The 24,244-nt window shown below is 41.6% G+C and overlaps 1 protein-coding gene across 2 annotated transcripts; it reads right to left on the bottom strand.

The window, feature by feature from the left end:
* Window positions 1–927: 927 nt before the first annotated feature.
* On the bottom strand, window positions 928–23,930 carry cp (ceruloplasmin). Of its 2 annotated transcripts, none has more exons than XM_086088544.1 (24): window positions 23,685–23,930; window positions 20,432–20,676; window positions 20,135–20,347; window positions 19,176–19,349; window positions 19,003–19,094; window positions 17,489–17,651; window positions 13,190–13,328; window positions 12,625–12,764; window positions 10,930–11,070; window positions 10,784–10,828; window positions 10,486–10,700; window positions 9,064–9,214; window positions 8,100–8,312; window positions 6,494–6,698; window positions 4,041–4,180; window positions 3,787–3,915; window positions 3,465–3,571; window positions 3,205–3,260; window positions 2,973–3,044; window positions 2,337–2,428; window positions 2,111–2,250; window positions 1,964–2,020; window positions 1,681–1,786; window positions 928–1,611 (listed from the first exon to the last, which is right to left on the bottom strand). In XM_086088544.1, exons 1-24 carry the CDS (start codon window positions 23,840–23,842, stop codon window positions 1,586–1,588), a joined length of 3,219 nt encoding a protein of 1,072 aa, XP_085944670.1. In that variant the 5' UTR covers window positions 23,843–23,930; the 3' UTR covers window positions 928–1,585. The 2 variants fall into 2 exon arrangements, with proteins under 2 accessions (XP_085944670.1, XP_085944671.1); XM_086088545.1 differs by having other exon boundaries at window positions 12,625–12,740.
* Window positions 23,931–24,244: the final 314 nt, after the last annotated feature.

The raw sequence follows: 24,244 nt of genomic DNA, 5'->3' as shown, positions 1-24,244 counted from the left end.
AGACGTTCCTCATTCGATCCCGGTTACAACATTGCCAGTCACATAGCAGTCGCCAAAGCAGCAGAGGTTTGTTGTAACCATAGTACGTCTGTTAAGTATATTTATGGTGAAATAGCGAGTCAGTTCACAAGTTTTGCTTCGTAAGAATACACTCCCTCAGTCGCCTGCCTGTGTTCGTTCGTACGCCCATGCGCTGTTCTAGAAATAGTAGTTTGTGCGTAATTGTAAATTGCCCAACACTAACGAATTGACTGTAGAATTTACAGGAAATAACTGGCAAAAAAGTTGCCAGATAATTCTTGTAAAATCTCAGTACATTACTGCATCCATCCATCCATCCATTTTCTGTACCGCTTGTCCTCACAAGGGTCGCGGGGGTTGCTGGAGCCTATCCCAGCTGGCTTCGGGCAGTAGGCGGGGTACACCCTGAACTGGTTGCCAGCCAATCGCAGGGCACACAGAGACGAACAACCATACTCACAATCACACCTATGGACAATTTGGAGTGTCCAATTCACCTGCCATGCATGTTTTTGGAATGTGGGAGGAAACCGGAGTACCCGGAGAAAACCCACGCAAGCACGGGGAGAACATGCAAACTCCACCCAGGAAGGCCGAAGCCCGGACTTGATCTCACAACCTTTGCACTGGGAGGCGGACGTGCTAACCAGTCAGCCACCGTGCCGCCGACGAAATGTAGAGAGCACAAATAGGTGTCTTCTGTGACATTTTTCGCGTAAATCACTGCCGTTTAATTGTACATGCTTGAACCCAGCGGTTATTACTGCATTTTTTGTAAAAAATATTTACTGTATACAAATTACAGTTACTATGTTTACTTTTACAGCAATTCACTGTAATCTAGTTTACAAGTGTTTCTTGTATTCTACGTAAATTCTACTTACAAAGTTTCAAAAATTTGTGTCCTTAGTTCCCAAATGTTTATTGAATGCTGTTAAAAGAAAAGGTGATGTAACACAGTGCTAAACATTACCCTGTAACGATTTTTATGAAATGTGTTGCAGCCATAAAATTCCAAGTTAATGACTATTTCCTAAAAACAATCAATTTATCAATATGAACATTAAATATCTTATATTTTTGTTGTGTATTCATTTAAATACAGGTTGAATATGATTTGCAAATCATTGTATTTAGTTTTTATTTATGTTTAAGTTTAACACAATGTCCTAATTTCATTGGAATTGGGTTTGTAAAAACTTCCACTATTACTAGCACTTAGATGGCTATTTTTTATTGATTGATTTCTTTAACTGAGCAGCTGCATTTTTGTAAATGGGTGGGAAAACGAACCCCCAAAAATTGGCATTCGATCTCAAATTCATGTGCGCCTAAAGGTAGTAGATTTAGTTGTTGTAGTTAGACTGCCCCCTGCTGTAAAATTCCAGGCACTGCAGTCGACATATATATAATCATGAAGCTATAGCATTCAAATGTCATGAAGATGTAAGCGTATTATAGTGTAATAATTTAAGCTCAAATACTGTTTATATTTTATGTACTATATTTTTTTTTTAATAAGAATATATTTGGAGATGTGTTGTACTCTTCTTTCTCCAACATTTTAACCAGCGAATCCCCTCTTGTTCTCTGCAAACACAAAAAATACACTTAAACATTAGCACATATATCACATCCTTACTGTCACTTTGTACTCACCTTTTTCTCTCACAGTATACATAGCTATTGTGCCAGCTTTAATATGGTCAGTAACATGACAGTGAAGCAACCATGTTCCAGGATACTCAGGACGCATTTTTACTGTCTACACAGGATAAAGAGAGAAGAACAAAACAGACAAATTGGGTAGGTTAGCAGGAATTTGATCCAAAAGTAACCTCGAGATTTACAACAACAACTACTGTATTATTCACACTGTAAAGTACAAGCTTTAGAAGAATGTTCTGCAGTCAACTGACCACAATATGACTGCCAGTTTTACCTGGAAGGTAGATGGAAAAAGCTGAAACACATCAGTAGTGTGTGGGCCTCCACCCAGCTGGCAAAAAAAACAATATTGGAGATTTCATTTTTCAATTCAGTAATGCTACTTTATGGGAATGCGATTTGTGTTTTCAACTGCAAATACCTTATACTCCACACTGTGCCCGTGCCAGTGTACACCATGTATGTCCACCTCATTGCCCATCCCCATCAGGTACCAGTAGACTTTATCTCCCACCTCCATGTTCAAGCCATTCAGGTTGGCATATACAAAACCGTTAATGGCTAAATTTGTACACAAAGAACAAAATCAGCAGTTTGAACATTAAATCCTTTATAGTATTTACAAGTCAATAATGTGCTTTTCTGACCATGCATTTTGTTGCTCTCTATAAAGTCTTCATTATCCTTCAAATTTGGCCGTGGGTTCCCGATGTGGGTCCTAATGTTTTCGCCCAAATACCTGATATATAAACATTGCACATTAAAGCCGATGTTTTGATGCAATTTAGGTATTACGAGTGGGAAAAAACATGAAACATATTTTACATTTGGATCCGGACAATGTTTCCCGAGTGAAGGCACATATTTTACAGGTAAACTTGAAACATGCCCACCACCAAAAAATGACACATAAGGTATATTCAGTATAATGATGATCTTGTGTGAAACCGGGGGCCTGTTTTATTGAACACAAACTTGTATTCTGTTGTATAAATGGCAACAGGTGGCTACACAGTTATGGATAATTGTACCTTCTGCCATTTAGTCGAAGAGCATGTCAGTGTTCTGCCTGTCACAATATGTTGCTTGCATACATAGATGACCAAATATACATGATTTGCAGTAAATACATATTTTATAGAACATTTAAGTGACATGCCATGAGATCTCACAGCACAGTGGTTGTGAATCACTTTTTTTTCCCTCCAAAGAGACTGTTATTTAATGTGTTAATTCAACGTTTTCATCACATTTATTAATGAATGATTTGTAACTATACTCACCAGCTCTCATTCTCATCAAATACGAGCATCAGCAATGCAAACTCTTCTATTTCTTTCTTCAGGCCCAAACTCCTTGAAGTGACAGTTCAAAGTAAACGTTAGCATAAAATATTTGTTACAAATTAGCACTCCAGTATTTTTAAATCTGGACATCACACAAACACATCATATAAAAATAAGTTATCCTGAAGTGTTAGCTTACCTCCCATACCAAATAATCAACAATCCTCACCTGGCCCAACTACGTCGACAGATGACCAAGGGACCAATTAGACCACTGTACAGGTCCTGACAGACAGGGAGGTAAAATGTCAGTGGGTGTGGGTGTGTGTGTGTGTGGGGGTGTATGTGTGTGTGTGTGTGTGTGTGTGTGTGTGTGTGTGTGTGTGTGTGTGTGTGTGTGTGTGTGTGTGTGTGTGTGTGTGTGTGTGTGTGTGTGTGTGTGTGTGTGTGTGTGTGTGTGTGTGTGTGTGCAAGCTGTCTTTAGCACACCTTAGCAACATCCACTGTGGAGTAGTATGCTGACACAGAGCATTCCTCTTGCTCAGTGGTCGGTCCTGTATTCTTTGTAACATACCACTCATAGGTGTGAGTCTCACCTGTGAACACACGCAGCATTTGACAACTTCAACGAGCAACATCAGACATTAACTATCATTTTACAAACAAAGATTTAGGATGTTCATTTACTTAAAAAAAACAGTATGTCTAATCGAATTAGCAATTCCATTTTAGGTCAACAGAGGCAAAGGCAGCAAAATCAACATATGTATGTATTTTGTTGTTGTGCAGTCATCATAACGGGTTTGCTTACCAGGATTGGTGTGGTAAACATTTGGGTTTTCTGTCTTGACCCCATGTGCATGGATCGAATACGATCTGGATGCCATGTTCTTAAAAAACACCTTGACTTTGTCACCAACGTCAGCATGGATCATTGGACCTAAAAAAAAACAGAGTGAACATATGAACAAGTCGTACAGCTGAAAATGAGTGATATTCTGTACAATTCTTACCTGTCATACTTTAATGCAATGTGAAGTGAGAAACATTTTGTTAACATCCTACCCATAATGCCGAGATGTTCCATGTCGGCACCTCTTTCCACCTGCTTGGTGAACTTGTCATTAGTGAACTGGCGATAAACGACCTTCTTGTAGCGTGAGCCAATGAAGCCACCCTCCTGGTTAAGGAAGACAGATGCTGGACTGCAGAAGAAAATGAAACATTAATTTGAGTGCAATTTGGTTTTATAGATTACACATTTCATTAATAAATAACACTTGTATTGAATAAATATTGTATTCAAATGACAACATACTGTATTTATGTGAGCACTTTGCGCTCCAGCTGCTTGTTACTTTTTCAATAGTATCCTCATGGTGATGATGAGTCAGATGCACAATGTGCAACATATTCCAAAAAAGAAATAGCATTTTTCTCAGAAATTAAGTGTGAGTGTTGATAAATGCAGTCAAGTAACAAATCAGAGAAGAAAAAGGGGTTTAGTACCGATTGTGAAATATAGGGGGCAGTCCATTATTGCACTCAGCAAAAATATCCAGAAAATGATTTGCAGAGATCATAGAAGATCCAGAAAATCAGTATTTTTATTGAATGGTTTAAAAAATAATCATAATATCTAGGCTTATCTGCATATTAGTCCAAGTGAATGATATTTATCATCTGTCATTGAATGTTGATTGATTTGATGAAAGTTTTGAAAAAACTAAAATCTGAGGAAAACTTGTGTAAAAATAAGAATTCTGAAGAAGTACTAACGACTGCCATATAAATCACAAAAATATAAATCCATCCATCCATTGTCTTGTGCTTCTTCAAGTGGGGGCAGCAATTTTAGCAGGAAAGCCCTCCCCAGCCACTTTGTCCAGCTCTGCCAGGGGATCCGGAGGCATTGCAACACCAACCAGGAGACATATTAGAGCCTCTTCAAATTCAAGTATTTGATTAGGACATTTCCTTTCCTGTCCTATCCAAGTGAGATCACCTAGAAACACTTTGATCGTTTCTGTCATTCAAATTCTACATATGCTTCAGAAAGATGCCTTGACTGTTCTTTCACTCACTACCCACAGCTGATGACCATAGGAGAGGGTGGGACCGTAGATCGACCAGTAAATTCAGAGCCTTGCCTTTCGGCTCAGCTCTTTTTTCACCATGACACCCCGATTCTCAGTCACTGCAGAAGATACATCAATTGTCCTATCAATCTCCCGCTCCATTCTACCCTCACTCATGAACAAGATCCCAAGATACTTGAACTTGTCATGTCTCGGTTCTGTGGGGGTTGGGTTTTTGTTTGTTATGGGTGTTCTTGCTGTTTTTGTCTGTGGTTGGTGTTTTTTGTCTTATGTTCCTGGTTTCTTCCCTTGTCTCGTTATGTCTAACCACGTCCCCCTGTGTGTGTCTTCCCTTCCCGAGGTGTGTCTAATTAGTGTTAGTGTACATAGTCTGTTATGTTTGTCCAGTCGGTGGGGGTGCATTGTCTATGTTATGTGTGGAAGCTCGTGTGTCAAGTCCTTGCCACAGCTAAGTCATCGCCACTGCCAAAGCTATCGCCACAGCCAAGTCATCGCCACAGCCAAGGAGTCATTGCCACAGCCAAGTAGCCATTGTCACAGCCAAGTCGTCCTCGTCACAGCCAAGTCATCCTCATCACAGCCAAGTCAACCTCGTCACAGCCAAGAAGCCATAGCCCCAGCCAAGTCATAGCCACTCCACGGCAAGTCAAGGCAAATCAGGTTCTGTCACGTCCTGTCCAGTCATGGTGACCAGACTACTCGCGTCCCGTCCAGTCTTGGTGACCAGTCCAGTCACGTCCCATCCAGTCATGGTAGTCTGCTCTCCTTTCTCCCTATGGTTAATAAAAGTACCACACATTGCACTTTCCCTGCAGTTGGGGCCCACTATCCCTCATCCACTCACGTTCCATCATGACAGAACCCCTCTATTTAGGGCAAGATTTTATCCTTGACCTGAAGCGAGCACACCACTCTTTTCCAATTGAAGACCATGGCCTCAGACTTAAAGGTGCCAATTCTTATCCCACTTCACACTCGACTGCGGACTGCTCCAGCGAGTGTTAGGCTTAATGGAGCCAACAGAACCACATCATCTGCAAAAGGCACAGACAGAACCGGACCCAACCCTTGAGCCTATGGGAAGGGGGACCCACATTGCTTTTTCAAGCTGTCACTGTGCCTCGCTCTGCCCAATGGGTACAGACCACCAGTCGCTCATCAAGCCCAACCTCCAGGCCTAGCTCCAGTGCAAGGGAAAATGTTGTCCAACTCATCATAGGGTGTCATTTGAGCACCCCAGACAACCATGACACAAAGACTCAGGAAGGAGAAATATACAGTAAATCCTCCTGATTTTATTGCAGCTATAAAACTTTAAATCCTTGTCCTAGAAAATCTGAAAAAAATCACTCTAGTTCTCAGTGGCACAGTTCTTGTATAGACAAAACAAAAATGTTTGTGCTTGATATGTACAGTTACCTTTTCTGACCATGAAACATTTCAGCCTCCCAAGTACGATTTGGAGAGTAGTCCCAGTCCATCTCAATGGCAGCAATGTAGTAGGATTTAGAGTGGAACATGGTCTCACCCTGGCGCTGCAAAAAGCTGCATTTCTGTACCGTGTAGTTTGCTCGCATTCCTCCACGGTACTGGTTGACCGTGGGTGATGCCACTTCAAATTGACCTGGAAAACACCCGCAGAAATTAATATATGTGTTATCTGATTTGTTTTGCTTTTGTAGATTAGTTGAGTACATGTACAGTATTTGCCCCATGTTTATCATGCAGAAACTCTAAACAGTAACTCCATTTACCAGAGCTGGGCAATTTACAAAATTTTGTTTGTCTGTCATTTGTCAACGCCCTGGGCACCCTTCTGTCATCATCAGTCCATTTTTTCGGGCCGAACCTAACTTTAATCGTCAGTCTCTCATTTTATTGTAACCATTGTTTTGTCATCACCACTATTTTAGGACCACCAGACAAACATGGGCAATCCATCAGTTCTAATGGACTGTGCGTCATTCGTCAACAAAATGGGTGATCCGTCAGTGGACTGAGAGTTCAGCCGGTACTTGATCCAATTAATGACTATTACACTGACAGACAAAAACCCTGTAATTAAAAAAAAAAAAAATTCTCGTCATCTGTCGGTGAGTACTGACAGAATGCCCAGCTCTGCCGTTTAAACTAAATGTGGCTGCGGGCGGTGGAATTTAGCAGCCCAAGGTGCCCAATATGTTTGTATTACACAAAGACCGATTACGCAAGTCAAACTTTTAATAATAGTTTCAGCCAACGGTTGTTGTTCTCTATATGTCTAATAGGGCTGTGCAGATCGAGCCAAGTATCAATAAAATCAAGAGTAAAGTGAGTATCTGTATCGTATTGATACCAAAGAGCTAGTATCGATCCTTTGCATTTATTTATTTTGGTTTCTCATGGGTCCCTCGCTCAATTATGTTCGTTTGAGCTTTTCCAAATACTCGTTGAACTAGGTATTAGTGTAACACAACATGTAAGTAACGTATTATGTGTCTTAACTAGAGGAACATCGGTGGCTGACTTTTGTTTGAGTGCAGAAGAGCGACAGGGACTTAGAATATGAAGATTATTACTTATTACTACATTGTAACTTTAAACGACAGTCTAGGTATGTTTGCGTTGAGGATATTGCATTATAGCATATTTAAGAAGCCAACAAGAAAGTTTAATTTGCAAAAAATCAAATAATCAAACAAAAACATTCAAAATACCATATTTTATTAACCTAAAAGTACTTGGTATCGGTATCAGCGATACTGGCACCAGTATTCAACTTGATATCACTGGATACCAAAATCTCATGTATCACACATGCTCTATTTTCAAGTATGGTATTTTTATTAGTTTATGTATTACTTTATTAGTACAGTATTTAATTCTTGTCTCTTTTAAGATGACTCAGCTGGGCACCGTCCTAGCACCCTTTGTTGACAAGCCACCACTGAGTTTAAATATGTATAACTTCAAAACTATTGGCTGCTTGCCTCAAAGAAATGTTAGATCTCATGTTTCATTCTTGTTACAATGATGAGGCACGCACCCATACTGTCTGGCTCCATCGTCACGGTGCGTGAGATGTGTGGAAAAACAGAAATGGTATCCTGTCTGTTCTGGCGAAAGATGAAGCGGTTTCCCTGGAAGTAAAGACTGTTGATATCTGTCTCTGAACCGAGTCCTGACAGGTGCCATGTGACTTTGTCCCCCTTACACATAGTCAGGCCTTCGAGGTTGCCATACACAAACCCATTGATGGCTGAGAGACACAAAATGACACAACAATTAAAAAAATGCATTTTTGACTAAAATGTATCAAATAATCATGAGATGTTAGAACTTTTGTTTTTGCTGAAGGCTAAGTCATTTGGTTCATGAATGGGTCATTTCGTGTCTATTTACACGCACTCCCCAGTGACACCTCTTCAATTTGCCAGATTGTTATGCCATTAGTTCCTTATGATGTCAAAAGAAAGAATCCGAAGTTTTAGCTCAAACCGTTTTTGAGTTACTGTCCTTCAAAGTTTGGGTGCCACGCCCACTTTTGGGAATTGCACAAAAAAAATTATACCATATTTGGAGGCTGGAATATTTTTGTTTTAAGGTAGGTACAGACCTGTGAATTGATGTATCTATATATTATGACCATGTCTATCAGAACCTGTGCTTAAAAATAGCTTAGGTCTATTATTTTTTAGAGATATTACCCCTTTAAAAGTGGATTCTTTAATGCAATTACATTTTGACAAAAAATATTTCCAAGATATAGACCCCCTCCAAAAGTGGGTGAGGCACCCAAACTTTGAAGGTCCATAACTCAAAAACAGTTTTGAGCTAGATGGCTCAAACTTCGAATTATTTCTTTTAACATCATTAGGCACTAATGGAATAAAAATCTGGCAAATTGAAGGGGTGTCACTGGGGATATCTGTGAATTGATATGGAGTGACCCGTATGTTTATTATTTACATGCAGCTAATTTTGAAAAAGTTGAAGTTCGGTATGCCTACAATGCATTTTGTTGCTTTCAATAAAGCCTTCATCTTCCTTGTTAACAGTGGCTGGAGCTGTGGTGAAGGCACGGATGTTATCATCAAGATACCAGCTCAAATTTTCATCCAACACTGTGGCCAGTAGGTGAAACTCTTTCTTATAGTTCTTCTACAAGGTGGACAGAAAAGAAAGGAAGCTGAAAATGTGGCATTACATAAAAAAGCTGTTTTCAAAACATCAATCAATCAAAATGCTTGATGAGTAGTGCAGAAATGATCTTATTAATTCATTCAAACCCAAAAACGTGTAAACACGTGTTTTAATACTTTGCCCTTCACTCCCAAAAACGTATATTTACTCATTTTTTGTATGTGTTTTTTATGCAAGATCATACAGAAAACTTTGCAGCTTCTGACCTGAAGAGGTCGCTTAAAGAAATGGTAGTTATTACAAAAAACGGCCAACAGGTGGCAGCAGAGTATAAGAGCTCAGCCAAGGCCATGTTGCAACAAGCTCTTTTTGTCAGTGTTTTCACCAGGAATGTGAATTTTGATGAAACTTATCTATATTCTACTGCTAATTGCTGCAAAACGGAAACAGATTCCTTTTTTTTCCTGACACAAGAAGAGACTCTAATCTTTCTTTTAGTAAGTTCCATGTTTTTATAGCAATAGAACACACTATTCTGTGGGCCTTGCAAAATCAGTCAAAATCCAGTAAAACATCTGGGAGCGAAGGGGGTTGCTTCAGTGAAAATGGCTGGGAGTTAATGAGTTAATGGCACCCATACACATTTATAAACTGCGTACTACAATTTTCAATATTTGGTTCAGCTGCACAAAAAAGTGATTTATACCACTTTGCAATAACGATACCATTTTAAATAGTTTATAATTATGTTATAAACAATGAACGACCATATTTTAAACCATGTAGTGTACAAACCCTTCACCTTCTTTCTCTTTCAACTTAACCATATTCATTGGTGAGTGACCACTAGTGAGTCATCCTCTTCCATTTTCCTGTCTTCTTTATCTTCTGCTTGAACTCCAGATATCTGCAAGTTTTCTTCCCTCACCACATCTCTGAATCTCCTCTTTGGCCTTTCACTTACCTCCTACCTGGCAGCTCCCTTTCCATCATTGTTCTATTGATGTCCCTCTTCTGTACATGTCCTAACCCTCTCCAGCTGACCTCTCTAGCTTTCAGTCTGTGCTACAGTTACATCACACCTAAAGATAATCTCAGCCTCTTCAACTCTGTCACCATTTCAATCTCCTGGTTTTTGTTACTACCCCTATAAACCAACAACATACTGTAGCCCATCTCATTACCGGCTATGAACCTTTTCCTTTTCACTCCTGCATCAAAGCCTCTTTTCTGGGTACACTTATTGTAAAGCGATAACCCAAAAAAATTGCACACTTCCTTTCCTTTACCTGTATCCCTTTCTTAAGAGAACCAAGTCGACAGACAAGCAATGGTCCGACCAGTCCAGAGTTTGTGTCTCTAACAGGATCTACCGCTGAGTAGTACAGGTATGTCAGACAGTCAGCCTCCCCTTGCACCGGTCCAGCACCCACAGGCACAAACCACTCATAAGTGTGTGTCTTCCCTGGTCCCACCAGAGCAGCTGGAGGAGTCGTCACTATCCCTGTTGAATGTAATATCAGTGTGTTAGTTTTCTCAAAAAAATGCATAAGGGATTTTTCTTATATGGACAATCACATCACTTACTTTGTTCATGTTTTAATTCCCTTAATTTTTTTGCAGTGTCGGACTCTAAATGAATGAAGAAGACCAAATACAGTATAAACAATCATGGACAGGAAATGGTTTTCATTCACTTGAAATGAAAGTGAATACAGTAACAGTGTTTAAACCTTCTAATTCATTGTGATAGAGCGTCCCATCCTGTTCGATGCTGTACTGTACGCCATGTGGCTGTATAGAGTAAGGCCGACTGGCTTTGTTCTTGAAGACCACCTTGATGGTGTCTTTCTCTTCAGCTCGCAGCACGGGACCTGGAGGAGACACACAATCAGAATGTTTTCAATTTGTTTCAAATGTACGACAGCGTATTAGGGCCACGTATACTTTTTTTTTTTTATAGAGGGTGGAGGCAATATTCCGAGAAAAGTGGCAAATTTGCTAATTTATAAAGTGGCAGGTTTGCGAGGAAAAAACTCAGAAACCTATGAGAAATACAGGTAGTGTACTACTCGGATGTGTCACGGAGCGGCGTGGTGTCTGTCGGCGTGTGAAGTGGAGGACCCAAAATGCAGGGAGGCAGGAGAACCACAGCAGGAGTGCGAAACTGGCATGCTTTATTTTACAGAAAACACTAACCAGGGTACTGTTAAATGCAAACTAAACAACAAACTGAAAAGATACAAAATCAAAATGACAGACAGAACTCCGGGGGTGACCGTGACAAGCGGCAATGATCCCACGCCGACTGATCACCACCCGGGAATTAAATACACTCACACTAATTGGGTAACTAGCCACACCTGGGGCCAGGCATAAGTGGCTGAGGGCCCGGATTGGTCAACCCGGAAGGGCTGGAACCCACTCAGGACCAATCGGGACCCTCAACCAAAACCAGATCTTCCCAGACATGACATGATGTTTGTGCCAATACTTTTTGGTCGGGCTTTCAAATAAGGAGATAGTATTTAATTGCTTTTGCAGAGATTAACCATATGATGTTAAGCATTTGCTCTTTGAAGTGTTGAGTAGGGCCAGCACTTTGCGAAGGTCCACACCCTGAGGATCAAGCATTTAAGTTAATTTGTTAAAATAAATATTTACTTGTACACTTGTGTTTCCAGAATTATTATTTACACATTCAAACATTTATGATTTTTTTTTTTGTACAAGTATCTAATCTGCTGCTCTCCGTCATTCACTTGCATTTACCTAGTATGCTAGCTTCTGATTGGTTAGTGTTAATCAGCTGATAGGGGATCAGGAAGTGTTGTCTCTCTAGCTGTAAAGTTTAAATTAAGAATGAATCCGTCTCCATCCTGCCTTTTCATTTTATAAACAGTGTCCCATTTACTACCAGACTATAGCTACGCTACGTGTATTTGTCATAGGTTTCAAAAGTCGCAAATTTGCACCTTTATAAAGTGGCAAATTTGCGAGTTTTTTTCTCAGAATATTAACCCTCTGATTTTTTTTTTTAATTAGACGAGGCCCTAATACGCCGTCGTACATATGGAAACTGGTCAAGGTGGCATTTGCAAAAAATATTTATGTCTCCAGAGCTTTTCAGCACGACAATTATTAACGTATCAGTGAATTACAGGCAGATGACAATTGCAAACAGTAACAGTTTTAGGGATGTAATTAGCATGTCAGTCATGCAGTATACAGTATTTGTAAAGTCTACTGCTGAACAGTAGACATTCCATCCCAAATATTGTATGTATGTGGCATTAAATGGCTCATTGCTTCATAATAGGGTCATACAGTCCATTAGTGAGTTTTCTGTACTAAGTAATCATTCAGTGCATATAAATTATCCATTCTTTATTGTGGTCCATCTGGTAATACAAACCAGCCAAGATTACCCAGAAGTCCAAGGTGTCGCTCCTCTGCGCTGCGTAGCATCTTTGTCAGAAAGGAGCTGTCAGTGTATTCCACATAGCGAACCTTCTTGTAGCGACTTCCAATACGATTGCTACCTCTGGTCACAAACATGTCTGCCTCACTGCACAAAGACACACAGTTCTACCACGCGCGTGTGTGTGGGTGTGGGGGGGGGGGGTGCGTGGGGGCGTGCGTGTGCGTGTGTGTGTGTGTGTGTTACATAGTGGGGCCAACATTTCGGGATTTCACAAAGTTGTGGGGCCCACCCGTCCATGTGGGGCAATTTTGCTGGGCCCCACAAGTTTAGACTTCTTTTTGAGGGTCAAGACTTTGTTTTAGAGTTTAGGTTTGAATTGGGTTATGGTTGAGGTTAGGGTAAGGAACGGGGATAGGCAATAATTTTTTTATGGTTGGGGTTAGGTGAAGGGGCTAGGAGAGCCCCACAAAGATAGTTAAACAAACCTGTGTGTGTGTGTGTGTGTGTGTGTGTGTGTGTGTGTGTGTGCGTGCGTGCGTGCGTGCGTGCGTGCGTGTGTTTTGTTGAACCTGTCCGTTGGCAATGTCGGAGCATAGTCCCAGACTTCTTCTTCCGCAGCAATGAAGAACTCTTTGAGCTGACCGTGCGGACGAGGTTTGTGGACATTTGGAAAACACTTTCTGATCTCAAATATAGCCTGCATACCACCTTCATAAAAACAAAAGTCATAACAGTCAAGTGAGTAACACAATTGGTGACTCAATGAGTACAGTACAGCAGTCAAGCAAATAATGCGTTTGGTTACTCCTGTAGGGACAAATCTAACGCGTTACTTTTCCCAGGCATGTAATCAGACTAAAGTTAAACACCAAACTTGCATGTTTCTATGTCACCTTAATTTACTTTGATAAGAAGGTGATGCTGCAATTTTAACTGGGTAACACTTTTAACCACCAAAAGCAAAATACAATTAATCCACCTCCAGGAGCACGGAAGCGGTTAATAGAATCAAAACATAAATGGACAGTGTGTGTTATTGAGTGCCATCTAGAGGTGAACTAATGAATTCAGTGATTTTGAAGCACTCGCACTACAGTGCCTCAGAGAGACCACACTTTGCGAGGCTACCTCCAAATAGGCCTACTAACAATTATTTGGAATGAGCAAGCAAGCAGCCCAGCTAGCAGTAACTTGCGGGAGCAGCGAGCAAGAGTGGCTAGTAGAATATATATATATATAAACAAGAGAAGCTAGCAAACCTAGTGAGAGCAAAGAAGAGGGAGACAAGCGGCGGGAGCCCAAATCACGGGACTCACCTGCAGGCCACAGTTGTGGAAGGTAAACGGCGCTTGACCCATTGGGTCCAACACTAGCTTCAAGCACCAACAGAGGATAACTACATTCATGAAGTCCTTCTCTTTCGGGTAACCGTAGCAGAAATTAGCGGTGAAACATGTCAGCCTATGTAATATAAGCAATTACTAGACCTATTATTTTTTTGTCCAAATATTCAATAGAATTTTCAGTAGGATATCCGAATATCAACATTTTGGATTTTCTTTTCTGTCTGCTCAGTACATAGAAAGCATTTTGAAAACTGGAAAATTTATATTGGGCTTTTTTTTTATTACAAATTTTGCAAAAATCTCGTCTCGTTTTGGACTCAATCTTGTGAGTCATTTTGTCTCGTGGGATTTGTGTCTCATTCTATGCCTAACAATGATATATAAAGCTGCTCAATTTGCCACAAAATATCTTTACAAAAGCCTTTTTATTTGACCATTTATGACTGAAACATCTTCTAATTAGCAGATTAACACCTTAACTGTTCACAATGGCTACTCCTGCAAGCCTCTAGCCAATAGTTTTCAGACTAGATTCAGGTTCAAATTTCCGGCCCTCTGTCTGCGGATGTGTCGAGTGCATTGTGTACGTGAAGAAGGGTGTGTGCAATTTTATTTTTCAGCCACAGGCAACAGTAGTGATTCAAAATGGAGTTTTCTGCTTTCAGCAGCTCTAAAAAGATGTATGTTGATGTGATAGAACAAATATTATTGAAATTAATAGTGGGTTTTTAAAAATGAATGAAGGAGTGCTGGGTGGCGGCTGCGTCTTGGCCGTTCCCTGGGTCTCTTGGGGGGTGCTGCGTTGCGGGGCTTTCCCTCGCTCTGGGCCCGGCGACGCGGTTCGAGGCCTGTGGGCCGCCGGGGTGCCCGGTGGTTCCCTCTCCCCTCCCCCTTCCTCCCCCTTGCTGCCTCTCCCTCCTCGCCTCTCCCCGCCCGTCCTCCACCTCCCTGTCCCTTCTCCCTCGTCACCCTTCCTCCTCCTCTCCCCCTCTCTCTGCGGCCCTGCCGCTGCCCCCTGCCCTTCTTGTCGTCTCCTTCCCCCCTCCCTTCCCCCTCCCCGGTACGCCTTCCTTCCCCTCCCCTGGGCCAGGGGCTCCATCCGTGGCCCGGGTCTCGGTGCTACGGGGGCCGGCGGGGGTGGCTGGGTTTTTTTTTTTTTTAAGAGCTCAGTATTGTTCATTCGGAAATGTCATCATCATTGCTCTTTTTTTTTTTTTTTTTTTTTTAATATATATATATATATATATATACACATATATACATACATATATACATATATACATACATACATACATACATTTTTTTTTGTGTGTGTGGGTGAGTATGTGTGTGTGCGTGCGTGCGTGCGTGCGTGTGTTTGTTAGCTCACCAGAAAACCTATTAGAAAAAAAAAAATCTCATACCGTTCACCTAAATCAAACACCAGGAGACCCGAGGGGACCGAAGAAAACCAAGGAAGGTGAAATCCAGCACCGACCAGACACACCTCGGGCGGGACCCAGTATCCGGGGGGCGAGCCCTATCGCCCCGCCGGACGGGTCCCATATGCCCGCCGGGGTCCCGGTGGGGTGGGTGGGGGCTTGGTAGGCCGGTGCGCCTCCTGCCCCCGCCCGGTTGAGGAGGGTCCCGCTGGTCGCTCCTCTTAACTCACTACACTACGTTTGCACAATACACTTTTATAGACATATAGGGCACATAACACACTTTGGGGGGTGGGGTAGGATGGAAACACCGTCTTCACCCTACAACTCCCCTCCAATTTTAATACACCACACAACTTAGGGGGGGGGGTGCCATCGGTTGGGGGCCGCAGTATAGAGCAGTGCTGCGGTCCCCTGTCCGTGTCGACCGCCCCCCCCCCCCCGCCCTATCTATTTTTTTTAATGCACCACATACACTCAGTAACATGCTTGGGAGGCGGGTGGATCGGAGCGTGGGAATATCATTTCCCTCGGCTCCGGTTCACCTGCTCCTAATTTTAATGCACCACACACACACACACTTGTATATACACTGGGTGGGGTCACATTCACGGTTTAGGAGTAGAGTTCGCCAGTCGGCGAGCTGGCGGACTCAGTAACGGGTTAACTTTCACAAAGAACGCTGGGGTGACGACCGGGGCCTTCCCCCGCTGGGCCTGGGGTTCGGGGGTGTCGGCCGCCCTCCGGTGCCCCCATCTCCCCCTTCTGCCCCCGGTGTTCCGTCCCTCCACACGGCGGGGGGTGGGGTGGGCGCGGCTGCCCTCTCCGCTCCGCTGTCCGGCCCCTCTTCGGCGCCGGTGCCTGGGTGCGGGTGGTCCCCGGGGGCTGGGGGTCGGGGGGTTGGGGGGCTGCCGGTTGGTCGGGGGGGGGGCGGCTTTGTTGGGGGGGGGGGGTGGTGGAGGTTGCGGGGTGGGGGGTGCTGGGGGTGTCTGGGGGATTGGGGACCTGGGGGCGGCTGGGGCTGGGTTGGGGTGGGTGGCGGGGATGGATGGGGGGCGGGGGGTCGTGGGGGGTGCGGGGGGCGCTCCTGTTCCTGGGTTTGCTCTCCGGCCGGTGGCTCTGGCGGGGCCCGGGGGTCGTCCTTTGGCGCTGCCGCGGCCTGGGGGGCCCTGAGGTGTTGCGCTTGCTCTGTTCCGGCGGGGGTCGACGGCTCCCCTCTTTGGTGGAGATTTTCATGCATGCCAGATCCACCACACCAGCATCTACCGAAACTCAGACACAATCTGTTTCTTCCTCGGGTCATTGAATCGGTGGAGGCTGGTGTCTGTGGATCTCACTCGGCTTCGTCTGTCCTTCCTTCCTTTTCTCGGTCTCTCCTTCGGTCTCTTGAGGCCTCCCTGATTTTATGTTTTTTGGATTTGTCGGGGTCTGGATGTTTCTTGGGTTGGGGAGGAGTTCTGGTGGGTGGTGTCTGGTCGGTGCTGGATTTCACCTTCCTTGGTTTTCTTTGGTCCCCTCGGGTCTCCTGACGGCGGTGTTCGGTTTAGGTGAACGGTATGAGATTTTTTCTAATAGGTTTTTTGGTGAGCTAACAAATACACGCACGCACACACGCACGCACGCACATACTCACCCACACACACAAAAAAAAAAAAAATATATATATATATATATATATATATATATATATATAAAAAATATATATATATATATATTTAAAAAAATAAAGAGCAATGATGATGACATTTCCGAATGAACAATACTGAGCTCTTTATAAAAAATAAAAAAAAATGAATGAATTATTAATTCACCACTAGATGGCGCTAAATACACCCCCTCCACACACACACTGTTAAAAATGCATTTTCAATTCAGTAAAGTGGCATAAACGGGAGGCTTTTTTATGTTAATCAGAGTTGTCGGCATCTGCTGAATGTAGCTATTAAAGTAATTTGTAATCTAACTTAGTTACTTTTTAAATCAAGTAATTAGTAAAGTAACTAAAGTAGCTTTTAAAAGTAAGCCATCAGTAAAGTAACTAAGTTACTTTTTCAAAGTAAATTTTGCAGCACTAAGTTGTATAGAGAGAAAGAGAGCCCACCACTCAGATGATCGTTAACAGTGCACGTCAGCAGCCAGTGTCCAGGGTTGTCTGCTACCATCTCAGCTGTGGTGCTCGAGCCGGGAAAAAGACTGACTGTGTCAGTGTGGTGATTTTCACTTGTCAGAATCTGCCCATGAAAATGAACTGAATGCATGTCCACCTGTCAGGTGGAGAAGAATGGTGGTTAGAGATGTTCCTTGCAGTTTATATAGTTTCGACTGATGATACCCTCTATAGTCAGAATTGACTATAGTCATCTTACTTATAAGCAGGGCTCTAAATTAACGGCCGCCAAATGCGTGTTAAAATTCATATTTACTATGCGAGAGCCATAGACCTTTTTCACAAAACCCGGAGGCTAAGTGATCATTGTGTGCTTCAACTTCCGGTGTCGTTCACAGCGACTGGAACAATGCGGCAGGCGACAAATTAAAGCCAACTTATCGTACTGGGATGCTCTTCCTGCGTTTTAAACTTTATTAAAGCAGCCTTACTTTTCATTTAATTTGTTTTCCTGTGACATAACTATATGGATTTGAGCGATTCGGCGGGATTAAAGACCACATTTTATTATCAGGAAAGGGCAGCACGGGGAAGCTCGGACGTGGCTTAGTTACAGAAAACTACGACCAATTGTAACCGATCATATTGCTACTTTAAGAAACTGATGTAGGCCTAAGTTACAGTCGTATGCCCAGTTCAACCTCTGAAAATTTAAAAACAATCGCCACAGTATCTTGTATTATATTGGCATTCTGCCTTCCTACCCATAGACGCTCACTATAAAAATACGACCAAACGCCACCTAAATTTAGGCCTGCATCAATCTTTTAAAATAGCAGTACTGCCATAGACATACTGTTGTTACTGTATGTTTAGGGGAAAAGAAAACTAAATCTAGAAAAATGTTTGCTTGGGGTGATTGGCTGGTGGAAATAGGGTTTTGGCAAGTAACTTTAGAGTCACCAGCCACGATGGCTGGTCATCAAAAAAGTTAATTTAGAGCCCTGCTTATAAGGACAAATAAAATAAATAATGTATTAACATACAATGAAACTATCAGAAGTAAGTCAATTAATTTGTATTTGTAACTCAAATCTCAATTTGTCTGATGATGTGTTGTTGTTGTCATGCTCTCCCTGTGCCTGTGTGGGTTTTCTGTGGGTACTCTGCTGTCTGCACACATTCCAAAAACATGCATTGTAGATTCATTGAAGACTCTAAATTGTCCATAGGCATGAATGTGAATGTGAATGGGTATCTAATTGGCGGGAGCATAAACAGACTGGCTGCAGTCAATGCAGGAGATCAATGTGTACAAATTATTTATAAGGAACTACAAGAAGGGGTTGGGTTTGGCGGTGTAAAAGAAAAGGTTCTTGTTTTGCCGGAACACCCAGCACGGCACAACGTGGTTTCCCAAATTTTATGCTCGGCCGCACATTCGCTGTCTACGAAAATAGAGCCCATCTAGTCAAATCATCTCCATCCTAAAATCATTGATGATTTACCTCATTTCCTAAGCCAATCATATACCAGTGGATCTTGTTCCCTTGGCACATACTCAGTCCAGGTAGGTTACCATACAGAAATCCATTTATACCTGCAACCCAGTTTGTACAGTTTGAGAACATACTGTATAGGGTAGCTGGAATCTGTACGAAATATGGCCCTCTTTTCTCACCATGCATTTTATTACTCTCGATGAAATCTTCATCCTGTTTCAGGCCAGTTGCAGGGTTTGTTATATGTGTCCTAATGTTGTCATCGAGATACCAGCTGAAGTTTTCATCTGACACCAAGAATATCAGAGCATAAATGTAGTTTGCTGTGGTGTCGCCATGTATGTCCAGAGTTCCTACACAAAAGAGATAAAGGTTAACTCAATAATTCAATTGTTATTTTTTCATCAATATTTTTTGCACTTTGCACAACTGCTTTTTTCATCAAATCATTGGATTTCCAAATACATGCAGCAGCTAGAAAAACTGCAAACTGTTCCTATTGGTAAAGTCCGGTGAATTTTTTACACTGTAACATGATTTCACTGAGTCACACTATGATGCAGTACCAGAAAATACTACATAAAGTCTTGTATGCAACATACATTTGCACCCTTCTCTTAATTATTAGCTCATTTACTCCCAGCCATTTTCACTGAATCAAACCCTTTCGCACCTGGCTGTTTTACTGGATTTTGACTGATTTTGCAAGGCCTACAGTACTATTACTATTACTATACTTCTTTTAACAGGAGAAAAAAAGTATATTTCTATCTGTTTCCGTTTTGAAGCAATTAGCATTAGAATATAGCTAAGTTTCATCATTATTCACAAATCTGTTTGGGAACTGTGAGAAAAACAGCTTGTTGCTATTTTTAGTTTTTTCTGTTGAGGGTTACAGGAGAGCTATGGAACCTAGCTCATCTGACTTTATACCTTGGACTGATCACCTGTCAATCACAACGCTGCCACATAGAGACATAAAACAATTCAAAGTCACACACACCACATTGTTCAACTAACATAATACAAATGTGTTTGGGCTGCAACAAGAAGCAACAGCACCTTAACAACTCCCGCAACTATGGGAAGAACCTTCAAACTCCACACAGAAACGCCACTTATCAAATTCACCAAGTACCTGTCTTACAGAGAATGAGGGGTCCAATCAATCCTGAGTTTATATCTTTTGGAGTAGACACATGGGAGTGATAGAATCTGGTCAGGCAGTTGCTCTCTGTTGGTTTTGGGCTGTGGGAATGTCGTAGGGTCCATTCATAAGTTACTGTTGTACCAGGAGTCACTGAGTCATCTCCCTTCATCTCTGGTGGGGTGCCATCTGGGTACAATGCCCCTAAGAAAAGAAGCACACACAAAGACAAGATCTCACAGTAATATGCCTCGAATGGATTTGACAAGAAGACATTTCATTGCTCACCCTCGCTGCCTTTGCTGTAGTTCAGTCCATGGGGATGGATGCTGTATGGTCTGGACGCGGTGTTTCGTAGGTGGATAATCAAAGTGTCTCCTTCTTCAGCCATCAGCAGGGGTCCCAGGTAGCCCAGCCAGTCTTGTTTCATAACCTCTGTTCTGTATGTTGCATCACTGTATTGCTTATAAACAGCCTTCTTGTAGCTTGAGCCGATTCGCTGGGGGCCTTTCTTCAAAAAGACTCCAGCTTCTCTGCGGTGACATCCAAACCAACAAGTCATGTACACTCTAAAAACAGTTGGGTCAAAAGTAATCCCCAATAGTGGATCAAAAATGGACTGATCCACTTTATGGGTCAATTTTCTGGATTGTTTTATACAAAATTACCTTTTTTCTTTTTTTCTTTTCTTTTAAAAAAAATTGAAAGTTGGGAAAATCCTCTATTTGGGTAATTTTTGGTTAATTGAGACAAGTAGACGATCTGACCAACTTTTATACAAAATTACTTTTTTTTAATGCGTTGTTTTTTTTTTAAACACCAATAAAGTGGGATGAAATTGAGTCAAATAGACGATCTGACCCAACTTGTGTACAAAATCAAAAAAAATTCAAAAACACCAATAAAGTGGGGTGAAATTGAGACAAATAAACGATCTGACTCAACTTGTATACAAAATTACTTATTTTTCTTTTTAAAAAAACACCCAGAATGTGGGGTAAAATTGAGACAAAAAAAATTCTGGATTGTTTTGTACAAAATGAGGCAATTTTTTTTTTTACCTAAAGTTGTCAAATTAACCCAAAATGACCCAAGTAGAGGATCTGACCCAACTTTCTGGGTTGTTTTATACAAAATTACCTATTTTTTTTCTTCTTATTTTTTTAAAGAAAAAAAACTGAAAGTTGGGTAAATCCTCTATTTGGGTCTTGTATACAAAATCACTTTTTGTTTCCTTTTTATTTTTTTTCAAAAAACACCATTAAAGTGGGGTGAAATTGAGACAAAGAAATGATCTGACCCAACTTGTATACAAAATTACTTTTTTTCCTTTTTTTCCCCCCCAAAAACACCCAGAATGTGGGGTGAAATTGAGACAAAAAACTTTTTGGATTGTTTTGTACAAAATGAGGCCTTTTTTTTAATATACCTTAAATTGTGTCAAAATGACCCAAGTAGAGGATCTGACCTTATTCCGTTCTTCAGTAATCAACAATAGAAAATAGGTTAGTTTCCCCCAAATGCTCTGTTTTGGACCAAAATACGGAGAAATCAAGCTTTTAGTGAAACGATATTATTTCATGCACTCTAGTGAATTTGACACCTTTTTTTTTCCATGAATGATGCCACAAACATCTAAACAGTGCTTTACTTCTGTAAAACACTACCACCAACAATGAAAAAGTGTTTTTTGATAGCAAAATACTTTATTTACATTCAACAGTGTAACAATTTGACAAAACAATTTGGCAAACTATTTACAAATGTGTGCAACTGTGGTACTATTTACAATTGTGTGGATGTTTCAACTACACAGTTTTTGTTTTTGTGAAGTATATTGTGTAAAAAAAAACCTGCGTGCAAGGGGACGCAGCAGGATTTGCACCACAGATTAGTTTCACTGCGATTGCCCCTTCGCGTGTACTTTCTTGCCGGCCTTTTTTTCCGGGGAGTAGCAGGTATATACTGCAGTGTGTGTTTGGCCATGTTGTCAACAAGTCTACTCTCAGGATCATGATACAGTGACCTGGTGTTACGTCTGGCTTCCTCATGTCCTTCAGTTCCTATACCGGGTGGTAAGAGATGTTCTGATCCATCTTATCCACTCCATTCATGGTGGCATCGTAGTCCAGAACCAGTGTCTTCTCCGTGATCAGACTGTACCCACTCCTCCGATGAATATGCATTGGACTCGGGGTACTCTTCATCGTCCGATTGAACGTCTGCCTGTGCAGAAGTGCTCGTTTTCCGGCGTTAGCATCGCTAGCCGGTGAGGCTTTACGACGCGATCGAAGCCGCCGCGTCAACGCTTCCAACTTCGGCATCAACGCTTCCAACTTCGGCGTCAACCTCGGAGTCACCATCATCATCATCAATATGCTCTTTAGCATTGGTTGATGCTTTTCGTCTGAAAAAAATGCTCAAGCGTGAGCTGCTTGCAACCGGTCGCCATTTTCGCTTCCTCAGCCATTCTCCCCTCAACACTCTAGCTCCGCCTCACGTCTTCTACTGACGCCTACCCGATCTTGTCCAAAGAGAGTCATCGATGCCATCTAGTGCCCAAAAATAGTCATTATACTAACTCGACCTGCTTGATACTTTCAGCACAGCTTGCCAAGGCTTTCCTCCACATGCTTTCAAAAAATAAACAAAAAAACATAGTGAACGTCTTTTAACGTCTTTGGCGGCGCTCATTTGGATTTTACTAAACGTTATTAAACGTTTTTGGTGGTCAAAGAGTTAAGAAAAAAAACTGAAATTGGGTAAATCCTCTATTAGGGTCATTTTGGGTTAATTGAGACAAGTAGACGATCTGACCAACTTTTATACAAAATTACTTTTTTTCTTTTATTTTCTAAAACTAAAATTGAGACAAAAAACATTCTGTGTTGTTTTGTACAAAATGAGGCAATTTTTGTCAAATTAAGCCAAAATGACCCAAGTAGAGAATCTGACCCAACTTTCTGGGTTGTTTTATACAAAATTACCTTCTTCTTTTTTTTAAGGAAAAAAACCCTGAAAGTTAGGTCAAATCCTCTATTTGGGTCATTTTGGCTTAATTGAGACAAATAGACGATCTGACCAACTTTTATACAAAATTACTTCTTTCTTTCTTTTTGCACAAACACCCAGAAAGTGGTGTGAAATTTAGACAAATTGATGATTTGACCCAACTTTCTCTGTTGTTTTATACAAAATGAGACAATTTTTTACCTAAGGTTCAGTCAAACTAACCCAAAATGACTTGGAGAAACCTCAAAAAAAGCACAGGGAGGGTTGTCATTTTCACTGACTTCTGGAGGGCGATTGTATTGTCTTAGTGGGACCTGTGCTCTGCTCAGTAATATAATTACTGTAAATGTTGTACCCACTGTACATCTAAGCCAGCACATTATATTGAGTGGGAATTGACACCAATTACATAGAAAGGTCAGCTATGCAAACCACTACACTTTCAATGGCCATGACTTCAACCATCCACAAAGGTTCACAGTCCACAGTTAGTAGCTACAAATACATCAAGGAAAAAGGAAAGACTTACTCATCTTCCTGGATTGTGTGATTCTGTATGAGGTTCATCCCACTCGGTGCATAGTTCCAATTAAGTTCCTCTATTCTGAGGAAATATTCTCTCCTCATTCCAGAAATGCCTACTGATGCACAGCACAGTAGAAATAAAACCAACACCGACTGCTGCATATTGACAGAGAACTTCTACTCTTTACAGTCTGTCAGTGTGTCTGATTGATGTTTTGACCACTCCGACTTTATGCTTGCTCAGATGTCCGACTGCTGTTATGTCAATAATGCTAAGAGGGTTCACTGACCAACCACCACCATGAACTTCTCTTCGACTTGCACAACTTGCAAAAAAAAAAAAAACCTGAATAATGTTTAACCTGAAAATGTTCTGCTCTTTTAGATGTTGCTTACTTGAAGTGGAACCAAATGTCACAAACTCTGTTTTTGTTGATCTTTGCATTGTTTTGATTTGACTTAGTTTTGTTTTTAGCTGTCTCTTGTTCGTGTCTTATCTGCTCTTTAGGCTTTTGTCTCCTCCATCTTGTCAGCCCTGTTCTTGTGTCTACCAATCAGATGCCT

The sequence above is a fragment of the Leptonotus elevatus genome, chromosome 11 (assembly GCF_054856555.1).
Source record: "Leptonotus elevatus isolate MCC_2025b chromosome 11, RoL_Lele_1.0, whole genome shotgun sequence".
Taxonomy (NCBI): domain Eukaryota; kingdom Metazoa; phylum Chordata; class Actinopteri; order Syngnathiformes; family Syngnathidae; genus Leptonotus; species Leptonotus elevatus.
This window is presented reverse-complemented; position numbering and strand designations above follow the sequence as displayed.